The sequence below is a fragment of the Chrysoperla carnea genome, chromosome 4 (genome assembly GCF_905475395.1).
Source record: "Chrysoperla carnea chromosome 4, inChrCarn1.1, whole genome shotgun sequence".
Classification (NCBI taxonomy): Eukaryota; Metazoa; Arthropoda; class Insecta; order Neuroptera; family Chrysopidae; genus Chrysoperla; species Chrysoperla carnea.
This window is the reverse complement of record NC_058340.1, coordinates 25,677,645-25,704,263: the sequence shown is the minus strand read 5'-3', so window position 1 is coordinate 25,704,263 and position 26,619 is coordinate 25,677,645. Positions and strand designations below refer to the sequence as shown.

Here is a 26,619-nt window from a genome sequence, read left to right as displayed (position 1 = left end):
TTTCTGATAGCGATAATCGACTGTCATAAATACAAATTAAATAGTAAATTAATCACTTTTCATAATATAATTTTTTAATCCCCGAGAAGACTTTATTACAAAATAAAATTCATATTTCTGAAAATTAAAAATAGCCCAAATTAGCCAACGACAGAAAAATTTAACCGCCAATCGACAATAGGGAATAGTCATGTATTTTTTTTATATTTTTAATTCATAGTTTACACCGTTATAACAAAGAAAAAAATATAAATACTGCTTAAAAATGCTGTATTTAAGTGTAAAAAAATAATAAAAATACATTATAATTTTGAGATATTTAAACGCAGTTTTTTGGCGCTCTCTGTTGATGACGTATAAGTACGTGAACTGTCAATTGATGACAGTTCAATGTATAATTAACACTTTAAAAAAATGAATTTACAACACAGAATTTACACTCGACGTTAATTAAGTTTTCTAATAAAAAGTCGTAGAATAGTATAATTTAATGAAATACCATATAGAATGTAAGTAATTCATATCATACAATATGTTAACAAATTTGACAAGCTCGTACTTTGATGTCACGTCCGTATAAAAATTTTAATTTCCGTTTTAGAAATTTTTAAATGCCCACACTGAATTAGTAATTTTATTAATTAATTTTAAGTAATTAAAAAGATATTAATTACTAAAATAATGGTTTAATTGAAATGTCCAGTCATTTACGGACATTAAATTTACGAAAGAAATTAAAGTTACGGAAGAAAAATATTTGAACCAAAAATAAATTTCATGAATATTGGTAATACGTAGTACTACCTTTTACCGATATGTTGTCTGCTACTACCTTAAATAATATGGCGCATAAATAGAATGGCATCATTGAATGATTGTCAAAATTTGAGTGAACCGAATAAAAAGAACATGGAAAATAATTTATTTAATGATGTTAATAATCATTTTGTAAACCATGAAGAAAACTTTAAAATTAAAGAAGAATTACATAGTGATCTTATTATTAAAAATGAAATATTTGATAAAAGTGATTCAATGGAACATGTATCAATTAAAGAAGAAAATAATACAGCGGAGAATCGTGCAACAATTAAAATGGAAATACAAGAGGAAGATATTACAACAAAACAGGAACGAATTGATTTAAATGAAGAGTTTTTCCTGGATAAACATAAACAAATTAAACTTGAACATCAATTAAATACAGAAGCTATAATAAAGTCTGAAATATTTGATGAACAAGATTTAGAACATCAATCAATTCAAAATGAAGACAAGAATATTTCATGTGACGTTTGTGATGAAAAATTTACTAATCAAAGCAGTTTAAGTTTACATAAACGAATTCATAGTGGGAAAAAACGTTTTTCTTGTGAAGTTTGTGAGAAATCATTTTCTATACGAACCAATTTAGAAACACATAAACGGACACATACTGGAGAAAAACCTTTTGCTTGTGAAGTTTGTGATAAATCTTTTACTCAGCGAAGCAGTTTGGAAATCCATAAACGGACTCATACTGGAGAAAAACCATTTTCTTGTGAAGTTTGTGCTAAATCATTTTCTACGCGAACCATTTTGAAAACACATAAACGAACTCATACTGGTGAAAAACCATTTTCCTGTCAAATTTGTGATAAATCATTTACTCATCAAAACGGTTTAGATTACCATAAACGGGCTCATACTAGAGGAAAACCATTTTCCTGTCAAATTTGTGATAAATCATTTAGTCATCAAAACGGTTTAAATTATCATAAACGGGCTCACATTGGAGAAAAACCGGTAAAACATTTTTCTGGCGAAGTTTGTGATGAATCATTTACTCAGCGAAGCAGTTTAGAAACACAGCAATATAATCATATTAAAGAGAAATCTTTTTCTTGTGAGGTTTGTGATAAATCATTTTCTCAGCGAAGCGGTTTGGAAACACATAAATATACTCATAGTAAAGAAAAACCTTTTTCTTGTGAAGTTTGTGATAAATCTTTTTCTCAGCGAACCAATTTAGAAATACATAAGAGGACTCATACTGGAGAAAAACCTTTTTCCTGTCAAATTTGTGATAAATCATTTACTCATCAAAACGGTTTAGATTATCATAAAAGGGCTCATACTGGAGAAAAACGGTTTTCTTGCGAATTTTGTGATAAATCATTTTATACGCGAACCATGTTAAAAAGACATACACGGACTCATACTGGAGACAAACCTTTTTCTTGTGACGTTTGTGATAAATCATTTTCTCAGCAAAGCAGTTTAGAAACACATAAATATACTCATACTAAAGAAAAACCATTTTCTTGTGAAGTTTGTGATAAATCATTTACTCGCCGAATCAGATTAGAAACACATAAACGAGTTCATACTGGAGAAATACCTTTTTCTTGTGAATTTTGTTATAAATCATTTTTCTATCGACACAATTTAGAAACACATAAACGGACTCATACCGGAGAAAAACCATTTTCATGTGAAACTTGTGATAAATCATTTACTCAGAGAAACAGTTTAGAAGCACATAAACGAACTCATACTGGAGAAAAACCTTTTTATTGTAACATTTGTGATAAATCATTTACTCAGCAAAGCGGTTTAGATACACATAAATGTACTTTTAATTTTTGAGAAAAAGACAGCATAATTAAAGATGTACCGAACATGAAATCTGAGATTTAGATAAATAATTAAATAAAAAGGATAATGTTATTCATAGCAACCAAGTGTGTTTATTGAATGACCAGTCTGCTAAAATTGATTGTGTATTATTTGTAAACTAAAATATCCAATGTAATAATGGACAAGTATTAAATAAAATATTTAAATAAGTTTTATGAAATTAATTTCTTGAAAAGCATGGTTGTCATTTAGTACAAGAAAATTTAATAATGTTTTTTTAAATATATATTGATAAATGGTAAGTAATCAGTTGGTCTAAATTGGAACTACTGAAAAAGCGACCCACTTCCTGTTTAATAGTACAATTTTTTTATCGCCAATTAGCGGAATTCATCTTATTTGAATTTGAATAATTTTATTAGCCTTAAATAATTGTAAGTACAAGTATTGCCACCTGGTAGTCGAAATTGTCACAACTGAATTTGGGTCTTCTTTTGATTTTAATTAGTACGAATTATTATCGCCAGTTGGCGAGTTGAAACTCCTAGTTATCAATATCACTAGCAAAACTTTAAATCGTACAACTAGATCTTACAACAACCAATAATAATAAAGTAAAACCTTTTTTTGTGAAATTTGTGATAAATCATTTTCTCAGCGAATCAATTTAGAAACGTATAAACTGGAGAAAAACCTTTTTCTTGCGTAGTTTGTGATAAATCATTTACTAAGCAGATCTTCTCAAAAATGGGCCCCGATTGTTAAAGTCGCTATGTAAACTACTGGACTTGTTTCTTTCCCTTCAGATTTTATTTAAACGCAGTTGGGTTTTTTATTTTTTTAATTATTTATTTTATTTCGAGAATGTTTCACGAGAACAGTAGTTGAAGCCATCTGCAAATTTTCAACCCCTTAATTATCTAATACAGAGACCAAAGTCATTTCATTTCGTAAAAATTCCTGGAAAGCTAAATTTTTTCATGAGCCTTCTATTTGTGGATTCCAACAAAATTTCAAAAGTCCCCATACGTATCGGTGGGAACTTTTGGGAATTTGTTAAGAACCATAAATAAAAGGTTCCTGTAAAAAACCAGCATTCTGGGAATTATTCCGAAGTTCGATCTTTATTTATTGTTTATTCCCTGGATTAATCTTTTATTGTTTCGGAGTTTGGGCACCAAATTTTTGTCCTAATTTAAGCCCTTATGGGTAAACAGTGATGTTTACGGATAAATGTTTCAAACAAAAGTTGTTTATTTGTTTCTAAGGAACATTTTTTTTATTTAAACTTTTGTTCTATCTCTAACGGTTTACAAGGTGAGTGTTATGGACCCAATTGACCTATGTTACTTATTTACGAACTCAAACTCATTTTTTACACCCTGAGCACACTATAAAAATTTCAGATTGATATCTCTTTTCGTTTTTTGAGTTATCGCGTCGGCGTCCACAGACAGGCGGACGGACAACTGGAAGTGGATTATAATTAGGTGATTTTATGAACACCTATACCAAAATTTTGTTCGTAGCATCAGAGACTTTACCGATATATTCTCTGGTAGCATCACCATTTTTAGACGTTACAAACTTGGGACTAAACTTAGTATACCTTAATATATATATCATATTATGAGTTTAAAAATTATAACCTCAAAATTATTCTAATAACAAAACGACGAAACTTTCAAAACCATGATTTCAATTATGGAAAACGAATGTAATAATGACGAACAAATAAAGTTTATTAAAAAAATTGTACAAGTTTATAACGAAAAACTTTTTAAAAATGATCTCAACATTAAAAAAATTATAAATGTTCTTCCAAGTTTTATGACATATACATTAGAAAGTATAATTAAAAATTATCAAATAAATAAAATAAATCCTTCTTCTGATATAATTAAATTAAATTTTATTAATGATTATTTAAATGATGAATTTAATACTGGATGTTGGCGAGATGTTGATATCAACAAAAGAATAGCTTTTACAATTAGTAGTTGTTTTAAGGTAATTTTTACAGCGTACTTCGATAAAACCGAGCAAGTCACATACAATTTTTTGTTTCGAAATTTCATGTTAGATTTAGATATATCGTTAAGAATTTAATACGGAAAGCTTTTTTTATTTACGAATTTGGAGAAATTTCGAAAAATATTTATCTACTCGGTAAGCTTGTATTTTTGGAGAGGTAAATAAATAACCAAGAATAATTCATATACGCGAAAATCTAGTCGATTTTGAGATTGAACGACAAATTTCTAAGGTATCAAGAACGATCGAAGAAATTGTTCTGTGTAGTCACTCTTCGTATATGATTTTGTTTGAAACCTCAGAAACTACTCGCCGTATCTTCTACGAGAAAAGAATCTTCCCGGATTTTGTATTTTCTGGGTCAATATGACTCTAGAAAATGATTTTTTATCCAAATACAAAAATCGAATTAATCTAACGATTGGGTGGGTAGTTTAAGAAATATTGCTTAAAATCTTGTTCAAAAAACTTTTATTCCGGAGCGTTTCTGGAGAAAAATAGTTACCAAATTTTTCCGCTATTGACGAAAAGAAAAATCTAAATAATTTTTTCTGAGATATATGAGCCCAATCACTGTATTATATATTAGTAGCTCAACCCGAGTGGGATTCCGCACCCCTGGCTACCCTGTCGCTAAAAACAGCAACAAATTTTGTAGAAGTGGTGAAAAACATCAAAAATTTTGCTTAAATTAGTATTAGGAGAACATGTTTTAAAAATATTTTAATTTAGAATGATTATTTACTACAGTTGTTAGTTCTTAATGATGTTTTCAGTATTAGGAGAACATCTATAAAAACTGTTACATTCGAAACATGTTCGCCTATTTTCACTTATTAACACTTATGATATTTTTTCGTTAAAATTATATGGCTAGTCTGTTTTTTCCTAAGCGGTACATTTTTAGACCGTGAGTCTGTTTTTTGTCAGAAACCAGCACGATAAGCTTGAAAATGAGGGGTAAATCATGGAATTTGATAAAGAAATAAGGAAAATAAAGCATGGATAGAAAAAAAATACACTGGAGAAATAATATATAAGGATGATTAGGAGCTGCAAATTATTTCCTAATTACTTAAAATAATTGATTTTTTTACTTTCTATTACGCCGATTGCCTCCCTCTGGATCCGCACTTAAAAATATTATTTTACTTATATATTGAATTATTTCAGATATTAATTAAATTACAAAATTATCAAAATTTATTAAATGAAACATACATTAAAGATATTTTAAAATCAATTGATATGGGATTATTATTGGGAGCACCTATTTTCGATGAAAATGATGAAAATATTTTATCAAATATGGGTATAGATTTAATGAAATATTTCAATAAATATATTTATGTATCGGCTGACATTGAATATAATAATTCTAAAATCGAGGCAACATCTCTTGGGCAAGAATTATTGAATGTACCTGAAAATTGCAAAGAAATTTCGACGTGTGAAAAACCAGAATTAAGCTATTTTAATGATAAATTTTTTAAACCTTGCATTCCAGTTAAATTAATAGGTAAAACATTATTTTTTTAAATCATTAATGTTGCTTAAAATAGTAATTATGCAGAGGTTCTTTTTAATTAGAAAAATCTTTTAAGGCTTAATTTTTACATAATTTTCCAAAATTTTTACGTATTAGAAGTATTCATAGATTATCCTCGATTGAATCTTGGCGCCTCAAGGATCAGAAGTGCGTCCTGACTATCTGAGAGGATGGTGATATTTGCCCCACAGCAACCTTTCGTGTTATAGATCTAGACACCTCTAAGCATGGCGAAGATTTCTGATTCAAGCGATTTAGACGGTTTTAATTCAACAAAGGCACAGTTTAATGATTTAGATTAAGCATAAGGTTAAAACTAGCTTCGATTAATGTCTCCTATATTAAAATTACCACAACTTATATGTATTGCAGGATGTATAGACCATTGGCCAGCAAAAACAAAATGGACAAATTTAGATTATTTTATAAAAATAGCTGGCGAACGAACAATACCTGTTGAAATCGGAGCACATTATGTCCATGAAAATTGGACACAAAAATTAATGACTATGAGAGAATTTATAATGAATTACGTATGTAAAGAATACGATGAAGAATCACAACGAGGATATTTGGCACAACATACTTTATTTGATCAGGTTTGATAATTTTCAAAGTAATGAGGAAAGGGGCCTGCACTTACATTTTGGGAAAACATTACTTTGGAGTTTGTATCTACCAAAATATTGACCTTAAATTAAAAGCCACCAAATAGTTTTTATCCCACGTATTTTTACGACCAGTATTTCTATATTTCACTAATTTGAACTTGTCGACTTGACTCTCAATTTAATTTATAATTACCTGAGATCCTGCAAACTAAATCTTCAGATACTCTACTTTGGTCATATATTCTTAAAAATCAATTAATGTTAATTAATTTTATTCTAGTTGCCACAACTTCGAGATGATATAATAATTCCTGATTATTGTGCTTTAACCGATGATGACGAAACTAATGTTGAACCAGAAATAAATGCATGGTTTGGACCGAAAGGAACGTTATCTCCATTACATTATGACCCCAAACATAATCTTTTAACGCAGGTATCTATTGTTTTAGAATTATTATCATTTTTAGTTCTATCCATTCGTTTGGAGGCGCTATAGTTCATACTACAAATTTGATCAATTTCAATAAATGGGATCCTCTATCCAGTAATAGGGCATAAAATTTGAATCAATTCCTTCTTAACGTTCTAAGCTTAGAATATTTGGAAGAATAGATATTTTCAGATTTTAAATTCTTTAATCATTTTATATGTTCTTAGGTGATTGGTTCAAAACAAATTATATTATTTTCACCGGATGATTCATCATATTTATATCCGTACGATGATAAACTTTTATTTAACACATCACAAGTAGATCCTATTTCACCAAATTTAAAAGATTATCCAGAATTTGGTAAGGCAATTAAATGGTATTGTGTATTAAAACCTGGTGAAATGTTATATATTCCACCAAAATGGTGGCATCATGTAGTGTCTCTTGAAAAAAGTTTTTCTGTTAGTTTTTGGTGGAGATAATGGTAAAGTTTGTAATTTAATTGTTTTTGTAAATATAATGTTCTGAGTGAATAAAAATAAAAATATTAGTCTATCTTAAGAACCAATCGATCGATTTCATTTTTATACCATGATTGAATAGAGAATTTTATGGACTTTCAAATGAGGTATAACAAGGTAGGGGATGCCATTTGAAATTTCAAAGTTGGGGTAGCTGGGGGTCGGGGAAAGAATCATAAAATTCTCTAGGTACCATTTTTGAACGTCCCCTTCGATATCTAAATCGGCGTGTTTTCGCACAAAACAATAATTCCATCAGGTCCAGAGTTATTAAGAGTGGATACTTTTAAAATGATCACACGGTATGTGTAAATACGGCAATAAAAAATATCTGAAAATCTGACATCAGTTTTGAGAATGTATTTTAATCAAACTTTGCTCTCTTTGGTGGACTTGGTTAGTTTACATGACATTTGTGGAAGAGTATTCGTGTAATTTGTAAAATAGAAAACTGAACGAAGGTCAAAATTAAAATTTTTGAATTGACCCGGTTGTATGTCGAGGTCGAAAACTTGGAGCTAACATTGTCTTACATTACAAACAACATATCAAAAAAAAAAACAAAAATACCTGATTTGATGCAGTATTCACGTCCTTTTCATGTTTAATTTGACTGAATTAAGGGGTGGAGGGGGCTGTTTAAGGTCGATATAATATAAATAATTATTTAAATTGAATTATTTTTATTTAACATTAATAATACAATATAACAAAAAATACTAGTATAGATCTGTGTTTCATACATACACACACATATTTAGACAAAATAATTGCCAATTAATATAATAAGGATGAATTTGTTTTTAAAAACTAGAAAATATATATTTTTAAATTGTTACTTATATTCTTTAAATTTATACCATTTTATACATAGCAGCAACTTTTATCTAAATAAACATTGCTATATTTACACATTCGTTAAGGAAAATGGGGTCCAATTTTGATAAATATTCAAAATTATTCTAGACAAATTTATTCTATTCTCTCTTTAAGACTAGATTTTTTGCGGCTAAAGAAAAATATTCAAATATAGTAAATTTTGAAGGTTCGATTCACATTTTATTTTTTTACAAATATTTTTCATTGATGCATTCAATTTTCGAATCGGTCTCGAATCAGTTTAATATTCTTAAAATACCAAAAATACTCCCCTAACAAGAAGAATATTTACTTTAAGGATAATCGAGTTTCAAACAGTAGTATTTCGTCTCGTGTCCAGTGCCACATTTATAACTGTTGTGACCTGTAGTTGGATTTTTGGTGACGGCACACTTAAGCACTTTTTGTTAGTCTTCGTAAATCTACCTGGGGGGCCCCTTTAACCAAAATTCTTTTTTTAACTAATTCTTTTTTTTAGCCCTCGCAAATCGAACTGAACTATCATCTCTTATTATAAAAGCTACTTCTGCGTCATAATAGCTAAATCATATTATAAGAAAGTCTTTCAAGAAAATAGCTTACACGATTTTCTGCAATAAATAGATAACGCCAATGCTATCAATTTATTATTACAGTCAAACCTCATTAAATCAAACTCCTCGATTTTTTTCTAATACTCTTGTAACCTCATTGTAATCTCTTTAACAAGTCAAACTTTTCGAAATAAATTCATCGAATTAAGCAGATATTTTAATAGTTTCATTTCAATTACTTCTATATCTTCTTACGTGAGCTTCATTACCTCCATGACTTAAAGTTCGCAAAGCTGGCAGACATATTCGTCCGTCAATTAATGTGAATAATTCACATACAACAATAATTCAATGTTTCTCGCAGAAAAGAATATTCGTATTGCACATGGACTTATACTGAACCGATTCGGAATCTACAGAGTATGATCGAATTCAGAATAAAAATTGTTCTGTATTTTTTTAAAGCGTAAACAACAAAAAATAAAGATTTTAATTTGTTGTTCCAAAATAAAGATTGAAAAAAAAAAAATATGTACAATTCATCTTGATTATTTATTTACTTTAACTTTGGAACATGCTAAACACCAAAAAAATACATTCGAAAATAAATAAAATTTAATTTTATATTAATGAAAAAATTTTAGACTATGTACAATATAGCAATGATTTTATATCAATCAATGATTGGATAAATGAATTTTATGAAAATTTACCTAATTGGAATAGGCGAAATCATTTAAGCGGTGTATTTCTTTTCGCAAAGGGGTGAGAGGTGCACTTTTTGGAAGCAGGATAATATGATTTACATTTCTTTAAACCGTCCATTGTCATCTGTTGAAATTCTTCGATTTAATACTAAATGTAAATGATGTAGAAATTTTGGTACAAAGTTTAAGAACAATAAATTGTTCTCAACTATCCTTAAAGTATTACTGGGACTTTGGGTAGGCATGCGACTGTCCAAACAGTGTGCTCGCCTAAAAATCGCTAGAGCGATTTCAGTGAACGATTTCAGTGAGCGATTTCAGATGAACAGTGGAGAAGAAGTGTGGGACTCTTGACAGAACACTGTCGATTAAACTACCATTTTCATAATAACATGGGGATCTGATGATCCCACTTTTAGGGGGTGTATGGAGGACAATGAAATCTCCATATAAGTTTTTTTTCATCTTTATTTTTAGGTCCGAAACGTTGGATCCATCAATCCTGGGAGAAATCACGGCGAAGAAGCTGTGGGTTTCTGCTTGACGTCTGGCTTCGACTGTCTTATCAGCATAAAATAACATCTCTAACTCGGAGACGCCTCGCTTTCGAGTGACGGGATATTCTCAAGCTAGGAACCCATTTGCGGAACCCCTCTTATGTATTATTATTATCCACAAAGTAATTTCAATATTATTTCAATTTTCCGATAGCTTCCTTAATACTTGCATACCCTTTTAAATATTGAAAAGCTAAATTAAAATTGCAGTACACGCAAGTTATCGAATTATAAACATGCAGAAAAATATAAAAATTCTTTGACCATCACAAAAACAAAAGCAACTCGACAATTCATTTAGAAATAAAATTTAGATTAAATTAACTCTTTTACTAAATCGATAGACAATCGTTCCCGCAAGATTTCGCCTATTAGAATAAAAATGTATTTGAAATTTTTAAAGATGAATAATTATTTTTACCATAATTGATAAAATTATTATTAAAAAAAAAGTATACTATAAATAATGATAAATATCGCCAAATAATTGGGGGCATATTATGATGTATTTATTTTAGTCTAGGAGTTCAGCGTCATTTTATTTGTAAAAATCATAAACGTCTTTTATTTGGTGATTTTATGACATTCTTTTGGTTTTCATTTGCGTAGTAACCAATCCGTTTATGAGATATTGAGCCATAATGTGCTAGTAGAGATTAAAATGGAAATTTTTCCCTGCCAACCTTAAGACTATATCGTGTTTTCGCAAAAGGGTATACCTTTAAAAAGATTATTTTAGACAACAACAAAAAATGCAAAGTTATGGAACCTTTTTAAAGATATGGAAATTTGTGAAAAACATGACAACAGTAAGGTTGGCAGAAAAAATTTCCCATTTTAACACCTTCCACTTGAAACTTGCAACTTTTTCTGTGGTCACGATTTTTCCAATAAAATAACGCTCAGCTTCTAGACTGCATTTTTGAAATAATAAAATGGACTCATTCCGCACAACCTAGGGCTTCTTAAAATTGTCAGTTTTCGTTATTGATGATTTTTTAATGAATTTTTTGGATGAAATATTTTTGTTTTATATTCGTTTTAACATATACAAAAGATTCGTTAAAATGAAAAATTGTGGGAAGAATAAAAAAATTGTTTGGTAAATATCAAATTAAAAAAAAAAAAAAAAAAAAAAACCGAATGAGCCCATATTTTTTTCTCTGTTGAATTAAAATATTCAATGGATATAATTTTCTTTTTTTATTTAAAATATAAATGAGTGTTGATTTATCTTCTTGCATTTTTTGCAAGCTAGCTTAATAATACACGTATTTCTTTATGTAAATGACAAAGGAAATCAACATAGGATGGTGAACCATCAGTTCCACGATCTTCAGCTAGGAAATGTTTTAGAACATGCTCTAATTTATCGCCTTGTCTTACCAGTGTTAACTGAAATAAATATTAAAAATATTTTAATGGATTTATTAAGCTGAAACTAAAAGGCCGGTCAAATTTGTCCGCCTTTTTCAAATTTCGTTTCAGTTTCCTATTTTTTATCGATATAAATAGCGATCTGATTAAATTTTCGAATCAGATAAAAACATTTATATCGTTATTGAAAGCAAACGTGAATGAAAATATCGAATTAGCTTAGAATTTTTATTATTTAAACGAGGAGCCCAGGCAATTGAATACGTCTAGCACTTAAGTCGTAGTCTATGATCTTTTTTTTTGCTAGATGTGAATTGATATTGAATTTTTTAAAAATGATTACTTACTCGCATACAATGAGGCCGAAGTGATCGTATAGATTCTATTAAATTCCTCATACGATTTGATAATGGATTTTCTAAAATTGGTAATTCTACCATATCGAAATTTGCTTGAATTACTGATGGCACACCGAATATACTTTGAACCCATTCAGAATTGACATTTAATCCAACCCATAAGAACATATGAATTCCATTTTCTATGAAAATAAAAATTTAATTAATTAAAGTTGGCAGCAGATATTTCGTTCTATACATTTTGCATGGGACAGAGTGAGAAGGAAAATGAGACCTCCTTCTACTTTCATAACAATCTTAATTAAGCGACAAAGTTCATTTTGCACTATCTTATATGTAATGAATTTTGTTCCCAAGAATAAAATAAATACATTTTTCAATTTTTGAATAGAAATAAAAAATCTTACCCAAAATATAAGCACCATTATCAACCATTCGTTCAATTGTACACCTAATTGGCATTGGAATATCTGTAGCATTAACATCAATATCATGAACAGGTGTTAAACGTGGATAGAAGAATGATACCGACGATGGAACATCCATAACCATTAAACTTTGCATTACATATGATCGATCATCAATAGTCATATCGGAACCTTTATTTCGAAAAAAAAGGTTACAGTTTTAAAAAAATACTTCAGATCGACTTTATACCGTTTCTTGTGTTATACAGTGCAACCTCGATATAACAAATCTGAAGGGAATCAGTAAATATTCGTTATATCAAGTAATTCATTAAACTGAGGTTCGTAATATTGAGGTTAAGTTGGTCTAAAATTCGTTATAAAGAGGAAAAAAGTGTCGGAACCTCTCGCGACATGAATTACATACTATGGAGCATACTAACTGTCATATATTGGTGGGACTTTATACATTATATAAAGGTTTTGAATTGACGAATTTCGTTATTTAGAGGTATTTAAATTTTTTATTATAGTTGAAATTCGTTATAAAGAGACTGTTCGCAAAAAATATTCGTAATGTAGAGGTATATTTTATATTGACTCTTATGGACAATTCAAGGGGATTGCGAAAAATTTGTTAAATCGAGGAATTCGTTATATTGAGGTTCGTTATATTAAGGTTGCACTGTAATAAGTTACTTACCACCAGAAATAGCGTCACTCTTTAATAGACAATTTAAGTACAATGGCATTAGTTTCATACATTCAGGTAAAATTAATTGTCCAGCATTTGATGGGCCAGCACAATGTTTACGATAGCATGCCAATGTTTGTGCACAACGTTGTACTAAACCTTCTTTCACAGCTTTTGGTGAATGTTCCAATAAACGGAATGTACCTATTTGAAGAAATATTATCAAATTGTTAATCTACACTAATTATATAAAGAGAAAAGAAAAACTACACAACAACAACAACAAAAAGATTCAACGTACTTTGTTTTCCATAGAAATTCATAATTGTATCCAAATCACAGCTTCGATATAAATCTGCATACTGTGAACATGTTTGTAAAGATAAATTAATAATTCGTAATCGTCGTTGTCCAGAACATGATGTATATAATAGGGCAGTTTGTATATAAACACCTTCCTCTTCTGTAAGCTTATCATCATGTTTAATTTCCAATGCTATACCTTTATTGCAATCTGAAATGAAAATTTTAATTTATATACCAAACTTAACTTTAATTATCAATAATATAAAGATATCGTATGATTTTGCCCAAAATAAACTTACCTATACTTGCTAATTCCATATCTGTTGTATTCGACATAAAGAAATGTCCGTAAAAATCTGTTGGTCTCACTCCAGTTGAAGTACGCACACGCATTATTGCATCAAAAGCAATTGGTCTACTTATATTTGTGGTTAAATCTTGAATTAGTCGTGGACCATCAATATCAGCCTACAAAAAATATTTGCACTTATTTATAAAAAATAGTTGAAAACTCCAAGATTTAGAAGAATTTCTTAATATATAAAACGTGCTTTTGTTCAAAACGTCAAATAAGTTTTGGAAACGTTTCCATATGCAGGAATCATCCCAAGGGGGTTCAAACTTTTGTTCATCTTATTAGGTCATAAAGTCAATAAAAACAAGAAACCCTTTTTCGAGTAAGACATTTTATTAGGTCAAAATGTGGTATTCAGTCACTATTTTTGTTAACAACTTAATTCTATGAGATACAGAAAAACTTTTCCAAAACTCGGTGCACATCGACTTCTACACCGCGATGTATCTTAGGGTATGTTTTGAGACGACGTAAAATTAAAAAGATGATTAAAAAGATTCTTCATGAAATTTTTTCAATGTTTTGTTGGGAAACAAACAAGAAAAATTTGATAAAACATTGCGATGATTCAAAAATCGATCCTGTAAATGTGTTAGAAACAAATCAATGGACAGTATTTAGATTGTGACTTGGTTGGACTCCAGCGTGAACTCGAAACAGCTTGAACCCCTGACTAGTCAGTGGAAATGCGTTTCATAAATGGCTGCATTTACAGTACTATATTGTTAGTTCAAATTTATTTGAAGAAATTTTCAAGGTGGGGGATGGTGTAACCCACAAAAACCCCTCCCCTGTGGGCGAACCTGATACCTATGTCCAACGTAAGTCATGGATCTAAAACCACGCCTATTTCACAGGCATTTTAGAATGACTGGTAATCTGAGAGACTGTTGTCAAGTTCATATCAATTTTGAGAAAGATTTTTAAATTGTACATTTCATGAAAATACTTACTTGGAAATATGTATATTTAAAAACTTCACCACCAGTTAAACGTGATACTTGACCAATTGTTGCAATATCAATATATGAATTATTAAAAATGAATAAATCAACACTACATCCAGCGGCAACACACTCTTGACCAAGATTATTATACACATTACTTTGTGGTGTTAAAACAGTACGTTCCTTATCCGTACCCAATAATTTACGATCATCACGATTCTTTAATTTACCGGGTGCTTCCGATGTGGGTAACGATGAATGAAATACGAATAATTTACCAGCACATTCAGATGCTTTTAATGCTTCTAAACCAGCTTGTATTGCTGGATATAAAATGGTTTCTGTTTCTCGTGTATCACCAAACATAATTGGTATTTGTTCCATTAATGAGTCAATAACAGCTTCAGATTCTTCAATGTCACACAAGAAACCATCCAATAGTGGCATAAACATTTCTTGTACATCGCCAACTACTAACATTTGTGGTTGGGCTAAGTTTCCCTGTAAACAAAAAAAAATTAGATTCTTTAAATTAATAAATCTGAATATTTCCCCCTTTCACCTGAGCCTGTCATTGCCATAGCAAAATGCTCCGTAATTTACCGAATCAATGGCTGGCTACGACAACCCCATCTTGATTACTGCGACTTTGCGTATGACATGATACAGGCCAAATTGTGTGTAACCGCAAATAGGCCATTCGACTCTGCTCGTCTGAAACTCGCTAGAGCACAGTCGAGAAGGCTGGTGGGACTCTTGACAGAACACTGTCGATTGAATTACCACCTTTATGGCATGATGATCTCACTTATATGGAGAAAATTGAACCCCCATACAAGTTATTTGAAACTACAGAAACTTACAGGCCGTCAGATTTAAAATGTTTGGGTCCGAAGTATTAGATCCACCAATTCGGGAGAAATCCCCATAGAGAAGGAGTGGTCTTTCTGCGTGACGTCTGGCCTCGACAGAATCCTATAGCTTTCATCTGCTTAAAATTGCATCTCTTACCCGTCTCGTGTTCGAGATGAAGCTAGCGATTTTCTTGGCAACTTTAGTTAAGAAATAGTTTAGAAATACCTAAAAATTTGTAAACCTTTTTATTTGATAAGTTTGGAAGGTTAGAGTGTCCGGGTGTAATAATCATAATAATAAGAGGGATTTCCCAAATGAGGACTCGGTAACGAGAATTGCTTGTTGTGAAACGTTTGCAACGATGCTGATATCTCATAGACACTCTAACCTTCCAAACTTGTCAAATAAAAAGTTTTACAAATTTTAAGGTATTTCTAAACTATTTCTAAACTAAAGTTGCCAAGAAAATCGCTACGTAAGTTGTAGAAATTTAAGATGCTGCTAAACATGATGAAATAAAATGCTCGATTCCGACTGTTTTTACTTCGAACTCTCTCAATATAGTCACGGTAGTTTTAAAATTCGACAAATAGTTTCCTCAATTGCTTAGAAATATTTTTCCTTAAAACTTTAGGAAAATGACCATCGAATTGTTAAGTTTTTTGATAAAATATGTGTAAAAATTATAGAAATACTAAGTCTCGAGCTATTTGGATACCGACGGCAAAATAGTTAGAAGATAAGCAGTTTAAATTTGCTTACAGGATAATTTTATCATATGTAATGCCACATTGCCTATTCCAAGGTTTCCTTTTAAAATGTTACCAAATTGGTTACCAAAAAAATTGAGAAAACGGTATCTAGTATTCTAAAAGAATACAACGAAACTTACCTTACAATTGTAAAAATGAACAGTTTTATTATAGGTTATAAATCCAACTTTCATTTTAGATTTTTCTTGGCCTTGATCAATTGGTAAATTTTTAATAATATTCTTCATTTCTGCACACAATAAATGAACAAGTCCCGATTTAACATTGTTGTACGATACATCAATAACAAAAACAACTGCTGGTGGTTTTGGATACACATTATTACGACAATAATCTTTCGTTGCTACAAACTCGTATGTACCAAGTACCAATTCAGGCCTTTCATATTTATCGACTCGCTGTCCTGTATGATCCAAATGTTGAAAATATTCATTAGGTACTTCTGTCGTTGCTTTACAAAATAGACATTGAAAACGTCGTCCAGAATCAATAAATTGCATAAATGGACACATATACGCTTTACAACGTACACAACGTACGGGTCCTAATTCACCGAAATTTACAATTGGCGGTGGATATTCTTGTTCAACGGTTCGTGCCAGTGGACTTATTACTAATCCAAATGGTATGCTAGTTTGTTTCATCATGTCCATTGTAATTGGTATGTTGTACATGGTAGAACGCATATATCGTGGACTACAATTTCCTTGATCTTGTGTGAAGAATTTTGTTGTTGCTAAGGGTGGTACAAGACCTTTTTGATTTGTACAAAATACACCAGATCTTGTGTTTTGATCTTCAAGCATCACTTGTATCTAAAAATAAATTTTATAAAATTAATTATGAGATTATTAAAATCTTAAGTAGTGAAAATTTTTACGCATAAGTAAATTCCAATTCTACTGTATTATATCTATACATGAATGGATATAAAGTTGAACCGAAAATTACAATCAGATTCATTTCATAGGGTTCCGGACTAAAAAATTTAAACCCATGAAATTGTGAACAAATAAGGGCAGGATACGTGAAGAGTACAGCACGGTAGTCTTCATTTTTAAAGTTAAAATTGTCCAGCGAACACGCTATTCATTGATTGTTAGGTGGTTCGAAGTTCACCGGATCAGCTAGTAAATTTTATAAAGCTTTAAAACTAGGCACTTATACTAAGCAATAATAAATAAAAAAGAGAAAGGTTTAACTCAGAACAGCCTTTACATTTGTATATTAATTCATATTAACTATCGATATAAAAAAAATGAAGCAACCGATTTGTTTTATTAAAATTATACACAAATATTTATCTAAAAACTCCATAAATTAATAAAGTTTATTTTATTGATGTCATAAAAAATGTAAGGTCATCGAAAAGTCTATTTAAATATTCACTTTTTTATTAATCCAGAAAAGAGCCTCTTTCTTGTCAAATTACAATTAATAAAATGGGAATTGGGTTCTTATAGAATGAACTTGGAACCTAAATGTTTTTTTTGTACCCCAGTATGTACACTTTTATCCTGAGTGTTTGGTGAAGGCACGCGTTCTTTTTGCAAAGTGTACTACGTTGTGTTAGATATAAGAACATTTTGAGTCAAAGGAAACAAATCTCCTTTGGATTTGGCCAAAATTGTATAGAATAATTTAGAAAAATTACAAGCAACTTCTTAATGACTAGGCTAAACCGGTTTATTTTAATCTGAACTTAGCCTGCAAGAGCTCCCTGAAGCGTTTACAGACATTTCAACGATAGCCTGTATATTTAAAAGAATATTTATAAAACTAAAAACTTACAGGACTCGGCATATGTTCTGGATCCAATTTTTTCTGTTGTTGTGGTTGACTATATTCATTTTGTGATGGATAATTACCCGGATATTGACCCGGATGCATTGGAGGCATATGCGGTGGCTGATGGAAATTCATTGGATTAGGCGGAGCCATCTGCGGGGCATGCTGTGGTGGTAACCCTGGTTGAGCACGTTGTTGAACTCCATTCACATATTGCCCAGAAGGTGGATAACCTCTTTGTCCAGGTGCTGGTGGCATACCACCTGCTAAATTGGTCATTGGTGGTTGCGATTGCATATGTGGTGGTTGATTTCCTTGTGGTGGGTAGCCACCAGCACGAGGTGGTAGCATTCCTGGTCCTTGTGGTCCTAGTTGACCAGGCGGCATTTGCATGGGTGGTCTTTGTTGGTTATGATGATCCCCATTCATTGTAAATCCTGGTTGTGCAGGTGGCATCTGTGGGTTCACTTGTAATCCTGCCATTTGTTGTGCTAACTGATTTGGATTTGTTTGTGGATTAGGAAGTGCTGAAGGAGGAGCAAAATTAGAGTTAGGAGGGGGTCGTTGTAAATTTGTTTGAACTGGAGGCTGAGGTGGATATTCAGGTTGATTTAATGGTGGTAAGTTATTCGGTTCAGGTCCTACAGGGGGGCTTGGTTCAGAAATACCTTGATTAGGCGATCTGGCCATTGCATATTGTTGTGGATTATTTGGTAATTGATTTTGTGGAGGAATACCCGGTCGTTGAGAAATATTTGAATTATAATTTGCCATTGGAGGAGCCATTTTATTTTGAACTGGTCCATATGATCCTTGAGGATTTGGTATATTTTGTCCTCCCGGAGGACCATATTGTTGTGGTTGCATATACTGTGGATTCATTGTAGTCAAGACCTAAAAATTATTTAAAAAATATTTTTAATTATAAATTTTTATTTAAACACACAGCTATTTTATTGTTTTTGGCAATTTAAAAACTTTGAATTGTTTTTGTAGAATACGAGACAGTTTTTAAAAAAATCCATATGCAATGTCTGCTTTCCTAAATGATATATTAATTTTAATAAAAACTAAAGTAAATTGTAAATTCCATAAATATTACTCTTACCGTTTTTTTATAAATATTCAAATTAATATCATTAAATTCAATAAATTATCACAAAATCATAATAATATTTTGAGCAACTTTTCAATCATCATAGTATGCCACGTAAGGTCATACAACGCAAACGCAAGATATCTCCACGTCAATCATGACAGGAAATAATTTTTAAAAACTTTAATTATTATAAGACTTTTACGATAACATTATTAAATTTTACAATAATTTTATACTTTAATAATTTCAAATAATAAATACAATTGATTGTATTTGTATTAAAATCTAAATATTTTAATAATAAATTTTGAAAATAATTTTTTATAAAATTGCGCCTATATTTAGTTGAAATCTAGATGTCTCTATCTCGAATGTCAACTATTTTGACGTTTTCGATTTTCGACTAATTCCTCCTTGTTTGTTGTCAAATAAACTAACCTCGAATTTTTGTTTGCTTTTTTTAAAAAAACAATTAAATATGTCGTTGGAAGAAGACTCCGAATTACGGGATTTAGTTGTTAAATCATTAGAATCTAATGGTATTCTAGCCAAATTGAAGGTATGTTTGAAGGTTTTTTTTTTAAGTTAAATTTTTGTTAATTCAAGTTTCTATATTTTAAGGCACAATTACGAGCGAGTATATTTATCGCCTTAGAAGAGGAAAATTCTATTCAGGTAAATGTGATAAAATAAGCTTTTTGTATAATATTTTGTCTAATAAGTTTAAGTATTTAATGGTATTAAAGGCACCTCGAATAAAATATAGGTGTGCAGGACCCATATGAAACGAAAGCCTGTACATAAGAAAAAGTTGATTATTCTTGAACGACTGAATAGAATTAATTTAAATAAGGATAAAAACCGCCCTTATTAAATCAGTCTTACGTGCGAATACCTAAATTATAAAACTCTTTTATTTTATCAGCGTTTAAAAATACGATGCATTTTCCGTCGTCTAACCATTATAGGATCTGTTTTCCAAAATATCGAGAAAAAACCTCTCTTTTGTTTGTCCCTTATTTTCAATACTGTAATACCACGAACGTATGCAACAGGTAGGTCCAAGCGATAACCGGTAAGTTGAATTTGCGTAATTCGGGCTGTATACTCTACTGAGAATATTTAAAAATTGCGACAGTCGGGGTAATAATGTATTTTTGGAATCTATTTAGAAATAAAGAGTGTGCAATGATTTTGAAGGTCAATTATGATCTAGTTAAATTTTGGGCACGCCACTGATCACAAAGTTTACTTCATTTACCTTTAGTGATCTTTCTAGTCGATCAATCAATAAATCTTGTTATTTATAAATACCTTATCTTGAATTCTTATCACTTATTCATTAGTTTTGGTCTCTTTGATGACATTCATCGTTAGATTTGACAAACCTCCCTGATTCTAGTAGATCTTCTAAATCTTCAAGAACATCGCCGTCTTCGTCTCCAATATTATTTCTAGTCTACATTAGTTTTTCATCCAAAATTCGTTTCTTTGTATTTTCTGAGAACATTTACCATAGTAATGTATATATTTTTTACACCATTAGAAAGTAGAGATTTCAGCGAACAAAAAGCCCACCGACTTTTTTTAAAAAAAGGAAATATTTTGACGCCAGAATTTTCGATTGAAAATTAGGCTACTTTTTCGATATTAATTCAAAATTAAGTGAACAAATAAATATTTTCAATAAACAAAATGAACAAAAGTTGTATATCTTTTCATTACCTACAACTTTGCAATTTAACTTTTTTCTATAGGACTAGTAGTTTTGCCGAAAATGAAGATAAACTGTTTTGTATCCTTAAAAACTCACCCCCCCTCCACTTCTCGACCTCAGATTGCCCGTAAATTATTTTTCCTTCCATTTTTGTTATATTTTCTTCCCTTTCCAATGGGTTTCATCCTACTAAAAATTTTTAATTTGTTTCCACTTTTTACTATTTTCAAATGCTTCAGCCCTAGTGTATCTAGTCATAGTTTGCACAAAAATAGAAACTTTGCATTAATTTTGGGAAACCATAGAGATAATACCATATAGCTTCAAAGTCGTCGCCAAACGGTTGATCGTAGTAGAGAAAGACAGATAAAGCAAGCGGGTATATTTATAGAGAGATAGATAAAGTAGACGCATAAAGCTGTCTTCATCTTTCTTATGCACTTAAATTTCTGCTTCTTCCTACCTCTCTCACTGCGGCCAAGAATTCACTTATTGTATTTCCTATGTCTATACAACTCTATGTGAGGAAAAACTTTATTTTACATATAATTTTATTTTGATTTCAGGATAAAATTCCATACACTAATAATAAATTAAAAAATTTCCTCGAACATAAACAAGGAAAACTATTATTTTTATTAATTAAGGACACATTAGAATATTTTGATTTAGATTATACAAAATCTGTATTTGATGCAGAAACACGTTTAAATGATTCATCACTTGATCATTCAGACATATCAAAAGAATTTAACATCGAAACAACGACCAATGAACCATTATTGTATAATTTATTATTTTATAAAAATCAAAAATTAACAAATAATGATGACATTACTGAGAATCGACTTAGTGAACAATTATCGACGGAAACCGAATGTATTTCACCAAAACCAATAACACAGATTCGTACAAGTATTAAAAATGTGAATAATAAAACATTCACAAAATTAGAAACATCGGATTTAAGTCGAGAATCAAGTAGTGATTTAGAAAAGGATTCATCAATAATTGAAGATTGTTTGAGTATTGATCAAAATATTGATGAAAATTATTTAATTGATTTTGAAAAATCATTAAAATTACCATCGACTATTGATCATGATAACACTGGACGACAAATTGATAATACGATTCCATTAAATCTTCTCGATGATACAATTAGTAAAATTGTATCAAGTTCACCGACTGTATCAGATAAATTAGATAAAGTAAAACCGTTTAGTAGTTTATCATCGTTAGGAGATTTACCACCTTTAAATATTAATAAAAATCGTAATGATCCGATATTATTACCATCATTATATTCAAAAGAACGAAAATATAGTTCAGATTCACAAAGTTGTGATGAAAGTATTGATATGGATAATATTAAGAGTCATAGTTCTTGATTGTTGATTTTTTGTAGCTAGTATGTATTATTTTGATCAAACACGAATTCAGAGAGGTTAAATCGCTGCAATTAACCCCTTAAAAAGTAAGGTAGTCTAAGTAATTTTACTTAACCGTGACGATATTTTAGCAATAAATCTAAGCAGTTTTTATACCATGTATATGAAATATATCAAGGTATACTAAGTTTATAACGCTTAAAAATATTGAACAAAATTTTGGTATAGGTGGTTCATAAAATCACCTAATTAGTTCATTTCTGGTCTGTCCGTCTGTCATCACGATAACTCAAAAAGGAAAAATGATACCAAGTTGAAATTTTTACAGCGTGCTCGATCGTAAAAAGTGAAATCGAGTTCGTAAATGACCAATAAAGGTCAATTGTTTACCCGCAAATTAGGTTTGAATATTGTATAGTATGTATTATTTAGGAATATCAGTTATGTGTGTGTGACATGTATGTATGGCTGGCTATCTCTCTTTATTTAAATGACGTGAAAAAAACTAACGATTCCGTAATCAACAGAATCTATACATGGTATTTCAACAATTAACTCAGTCAATTGTTTGTTTTTAAATAATTTTAATTTTAAATAATACAATATAATATAATTTTGTACTTTGGACTTCTGTTATTTATTAAAGTAATAAATATAAAATTATACAAATTAATTAATTTCCATACAAGATATCATTTCCCTGGCCTCTACCCCTCGCAATCCTAATTTTTTAGAAAATACAATATAGCCCATGCTATTTGCTGACAATGTAGCATTATATAGGCGAACGAATCGTTTTGCTGAAAAACGTGAAAAGTCTATTTTTGCAAACTTCCCCCCTCAATAAAATTTTTTGCACAAAGGGGATTGATGGGAACTTTTCACAATTCATTTATAATAGTATACTGAACATTCATACCAATTTTTAGCTCTATGGGAATTTTTGTAACCTTACTTATTGTTTATGGACTAATTTGACTGGATAAATAGAAATAAAACACTTAAATTTAACATACAAGTCAACAGAATTTTTATTCGTTCAAAATTTCTTTGTGTATTTTTCAACTGATTTAATGTAATTACAATCCAACAGTTGAAAACCAAAACAAAAAAAACAACAACAGTCAAACAAATAATTATTATGTAAAAGTTGCATACAACACAATTTGCATGAAAAATTACACTTTTCTTCACTTTACAAGTGAATGTTTTTCCTTTTTCAAATTTACATAATCATTAATGATTTTATTATATCTAATATAAAATAATTAAAAAAAAAAATCAACTAATTTTTGTTTTAAACTACATATTTTCTTTTTGTAACCGAGTTGCATAAGCTCTTGAAACTAGTCCCCAAGCGTCCATATATCTATCTACACACATAGCAACACATTTCTGAAATAAAAAAAACAATTTTATATTTAAATTTATTGTAACTTGTAAGTAGTTTTTTTAAGGGATAATCCAACTTTTTTTTCCTCTTTTATCTCCGAGAATACTAGAAGATAAATACTAGTCAGGGTTGCCAGAAGTATTCAACAGAAAGTAGCACAATCTCATAGAAAAGTGATAAATAACAAAAAAATAGTATTTCCATACAATTTTAAAAATATGTTAATCGTGAGATCATATAAAAATATATAAAACACATTTGCACATTTTATGTTCTTCAGACACGAAGACATAAATGTTATTGTAATTTTTTTAAAAGATATAGATTGGGAATACCAATCTCGATAAATAAGTGCAACGACTTACTGATACATATGTGATGCAAAAGGCAGGGAATATGGGAATAGATCGAAAAGTAAAGTTTAAAAAGTTTATTAATTCTTAAATAATAAACTATCGTATAGACTAGCTTCAAAATAGCCCAAATTGTGGAAAATCGCCTAATAGAAATTTAGGCGCAAGAGACATTCTAAAATCGAAGAATTTGTGGAAAAACGCCCAATCTGACAACCCTGATACTAGTACACTTTTGAAAACTAGAAAAATTTGATGAGTCACTTATAATACAATATTAAGAATCCGAAAGCGATGGACACCACAGTCTACTCAAGACCACTTTTCAGATTTCCAAAACACTGACTGTATTTGTAAATCTCGTGCAGTTTAAAAAGTGTACTTTCAGATTTTATTTCAATTACTTTTTGTATCTTATTTCTAAAGCCATAAAATGTAATTGAACTTGTATTTGATTGGAGCAATTATCCCTTAAATTATGTAATAAATATTTACTTGTTCTGAACTATCTAAACTTGTTCCAGGTTTGTATATACATTTTTGAAAACATTTCTGTGTCATTTTCTGCAAATAAAAAAAGATGTGAAATGATCATTCTATGTTAATTTAAATAACATTTTAATACCGAGTATTACCCACCGTTAGGTGCTCTTGTGCATGAGATATTGCGATTTGTTGTTTAACTTGTTCCATAAACTCTTCCCTTTGAGCTCCAGTCAAATTTCCCGTTTGTAACGCATCCATTATGATATAATTTGAATATAATTATGTAAATAGACAATATTTTTTATTTAAATTATATGGAATTTTTCAAAAAAATTTGTGGTTATGAATTGTACCAAATAATTCAACATGGAACTACAAATTTGGTTGCGTTCACCAATTTGAGGTATTAAAATGATGCCTAAACAATCAAATATTAACTCAGTTGATATGTTATTAGTTATTGTATTATTATTATGAATTTAAAATTGAGCAATATTAATTATATGGGAAATAGAACGTAATAACTATCTTGTTGGACACGGTATTCCCTCAAAATTGTTATTTTTTATTTAAAATTGTGCAATGTTTAACGTGTGAAATATTATGTATCACATTTCAGTTCTTCAAAGGATTCCCTTAATTTTATAAGTTTATATTATTAAGTTTATTCCTTTAACTTTATAATGTTCCTCAAACTCAAATACTATCTTTCATTTTTACTTTAAATTATAAACACCCATAATATGTCCTATACTCCTATAATGTGTTATCAACCTGTATTTAACTGCAATTCTTACGTATATATGCGTAATAATTGTTACGCATAATGACCATCCGTTACGTCATATTTAATGTAGAAAAATTAATTATAAAATAGTTGTTTCGTTCTTGAAATGTTAACTCTCTGATTGAATTTAATTTATTTAATTTTGTATATACCGATAATCAATTCCATTGATATATGAATTAATTTGCGCATAAAATACGCAAAAGTTAAAGATGAATATACGTAAAAAATACGTAATTTACTTGTTTTACGTAAAAATGTGCGATTTATTACTCTTGCGTAAAAAATGCGCAATATACCTACAGCTAATAAGATAATTTCTTTTTTTGTAAATAGGGTATTCCACTAGTTTTGAAAAAGTAATTCAAAATGTTAATTTTGCTAATAAAAAGCCACCAAAAATTTATTTCGGAAAAATACACACGCTTTCTTGCCAAAAACTTAAATTAAATTTTAAACCTTTTTTGAACTATCAAAAACGCGGGCATCCAATTTGATAACGTAATATGGGTATCACTATATCAAATATTATACCCAGCTGTCTACAGTGAACTAATTGATGGTCTATGACTCATACCGCTATGACATCACAACAGGGTTTACCCGCGTTTTAGCTCACGTCATATATAGTTTAAAAATTACGATTTCTAATTTTAATATTTTAAAAGAAAAATGTGCTTTTATGACTCAAAATCAGAATATTTAAGTATATTTTTACATAAAACTTTTTTCAAATTTCATTATTTATTTTTAACTAACGATAATACCCTATTGTTATTAATAAAGTTAACTAAAAAAATTCTATGAAAATCGTTTTTTTTACGCAATTACATATTATATACCACATTTATATGGCCTTCATTGGCTATTACTTCGTTATATAAGTTGAAAGTTCATTGAATGAAATATATTTAAATAAACCGCGTTGCTATATGTTCGATGAAAATTTGTTTTTCGAAATATTTGCTGAACAAAGTATTTCATTTGCGAATATTGTAGACGATAGTGCAACGTCATAACTGACACCATTGCTTATGTAAATATTTTTCATAGTTCATGTTCAATGCTCCGCTATCACGTCTCTGT

General features: G+C 29.8%; 5 protein-coding genes across 5 annotated transcripts; 3 read left to right on the top strand and 2 right to left on the bottom strand.

Annotated features, from left to right (window-relative positions):
- The first annotated feature begins 830 nt into the window (after nucleotides 1-830).
- On the top strand, nucleotides 831-2,691 carry LOC123298225 (oocyte zinc finger protein XlCOF6-like). The gene has a single exon (XM_044880176.1). It carries the CDS (start codon nucleotides 859-861, stop codon nucleotides 2,626-2,628), a length of 1,770 nt encoding a protein of 589 aa, XP_044736111.1. The 5' UTR covers nucleotides 831-858; the 3' UTR covers nucleotides 2,629-2,691.
- A 3,172-nt stretch (nucleotides 2,692-5,863) lies between these two features.
- LOC123297972 (bifunctional peptidase and arginyl-hydroxylase JMJD5) lies at nucleotides 5,864-7,731 on the top strand. Its single transcript, XM_044879818.1, has 4 exons — nucleotides 5,864-6,172; nucleotides 6,575-6,801; nucleotides 7,094-7,249; nucleotides 7,474-7,731. The coding sequence occupies exons 1-4, from the start codon at nucleotides 5,902-5,904 to the stop codon at nucleotides 7,729-7,731; spliced, it is 912 nt and encodes a 303-aa protein (XP_044735753.1). The 5' UTR covers nucleotides 5,864-5,901.
- Nucleotides 7,732-11,634: 3,903 nt separating this feature from the next.
- On the bottom strand, nucleotides 11,635-19,517 carry LOC123298218 (protein transport protein Sec24C). Its single transcript, XM_044880168.1, has 10 exons — nucleotides 19,416-19,517; nucleotides 18,311-19,201; nucleotides 16,639-17,334; nucleotides 14,898-15,392; nucleotides 13,889-14,057; nucleotides 13,585-13,797; nucleotides 13,293-13,487; nucleotides 12,590-12,781; nucleotides 12,171-12,364; nucleotides 11,635-11,841 (listed from the first exon to the last, which is right to left on the bottom strand). Exons 2-10 carry the CDS (start codon nucleotides 19,187-19,189, stop codon nucleotides 11,701-11,703), a joined length of 3,174 nt encoding a protein of 1,057 aa, XP_044736103.1. The 5' UTR covers nucleotides 19,190-19,201; nucleotides 19,416-19,517; the 3' UTR covers nucleotides 11,635-11,700.
- A 315-nt stretch (nucleotides 19,518-19,832) lies between these two features.
- LOC123297969 (centrosomal protein 43-like) lies at nucleotides 19,833-22,514 on the top strand. Its single transcript, XM_044879813.1, has 4 exons — nucleotides 19,833-19,965; nucleotides 20,028-20,081; nucleotides 21,690-21,907; nucleotides 22,289-22,514. Exons 1-4 carry the CDS (start codon nucleotides 19,885-19,887, stop codon nucleotides 22,512-22,514), a joined length of 579 nt encoding a protein of 192 aa, XP_044735748.1. The 5' UTR covers nucleotides 19,833-19,884.
- Nucleotides 22,515-23,787: 1,273 nt separating this feature from the next.
- Nucleotides 23,788-25,160, bottom strand: LOC123298251 (mitochondrial import inner membrane translocase subunit Tim13). The gene is made up of 3 exons (XM_044880206.1): nucleotides 24,900-25,160; nucleotides 24,756-24,824; nucleotides 23,788-23,909 (listed from the first exon to the last, which is right to left on the bottom strand). The coding sequence occupies exons 1-3, from the start codon at nucleotides 25,002-25,004 to the stop codon at nucleotides 23,817-23,819; spliced, it is 267 nt and encodes an 88-aa protein (XP_044736141.1). The 5' UTR covers nucleotides 25,005-25,160; the 3' UTR covers nucleotides 23,788-23,816.
- Nucleotides 25,161-26,619: the final 1,459 nt, after the last annotated feature.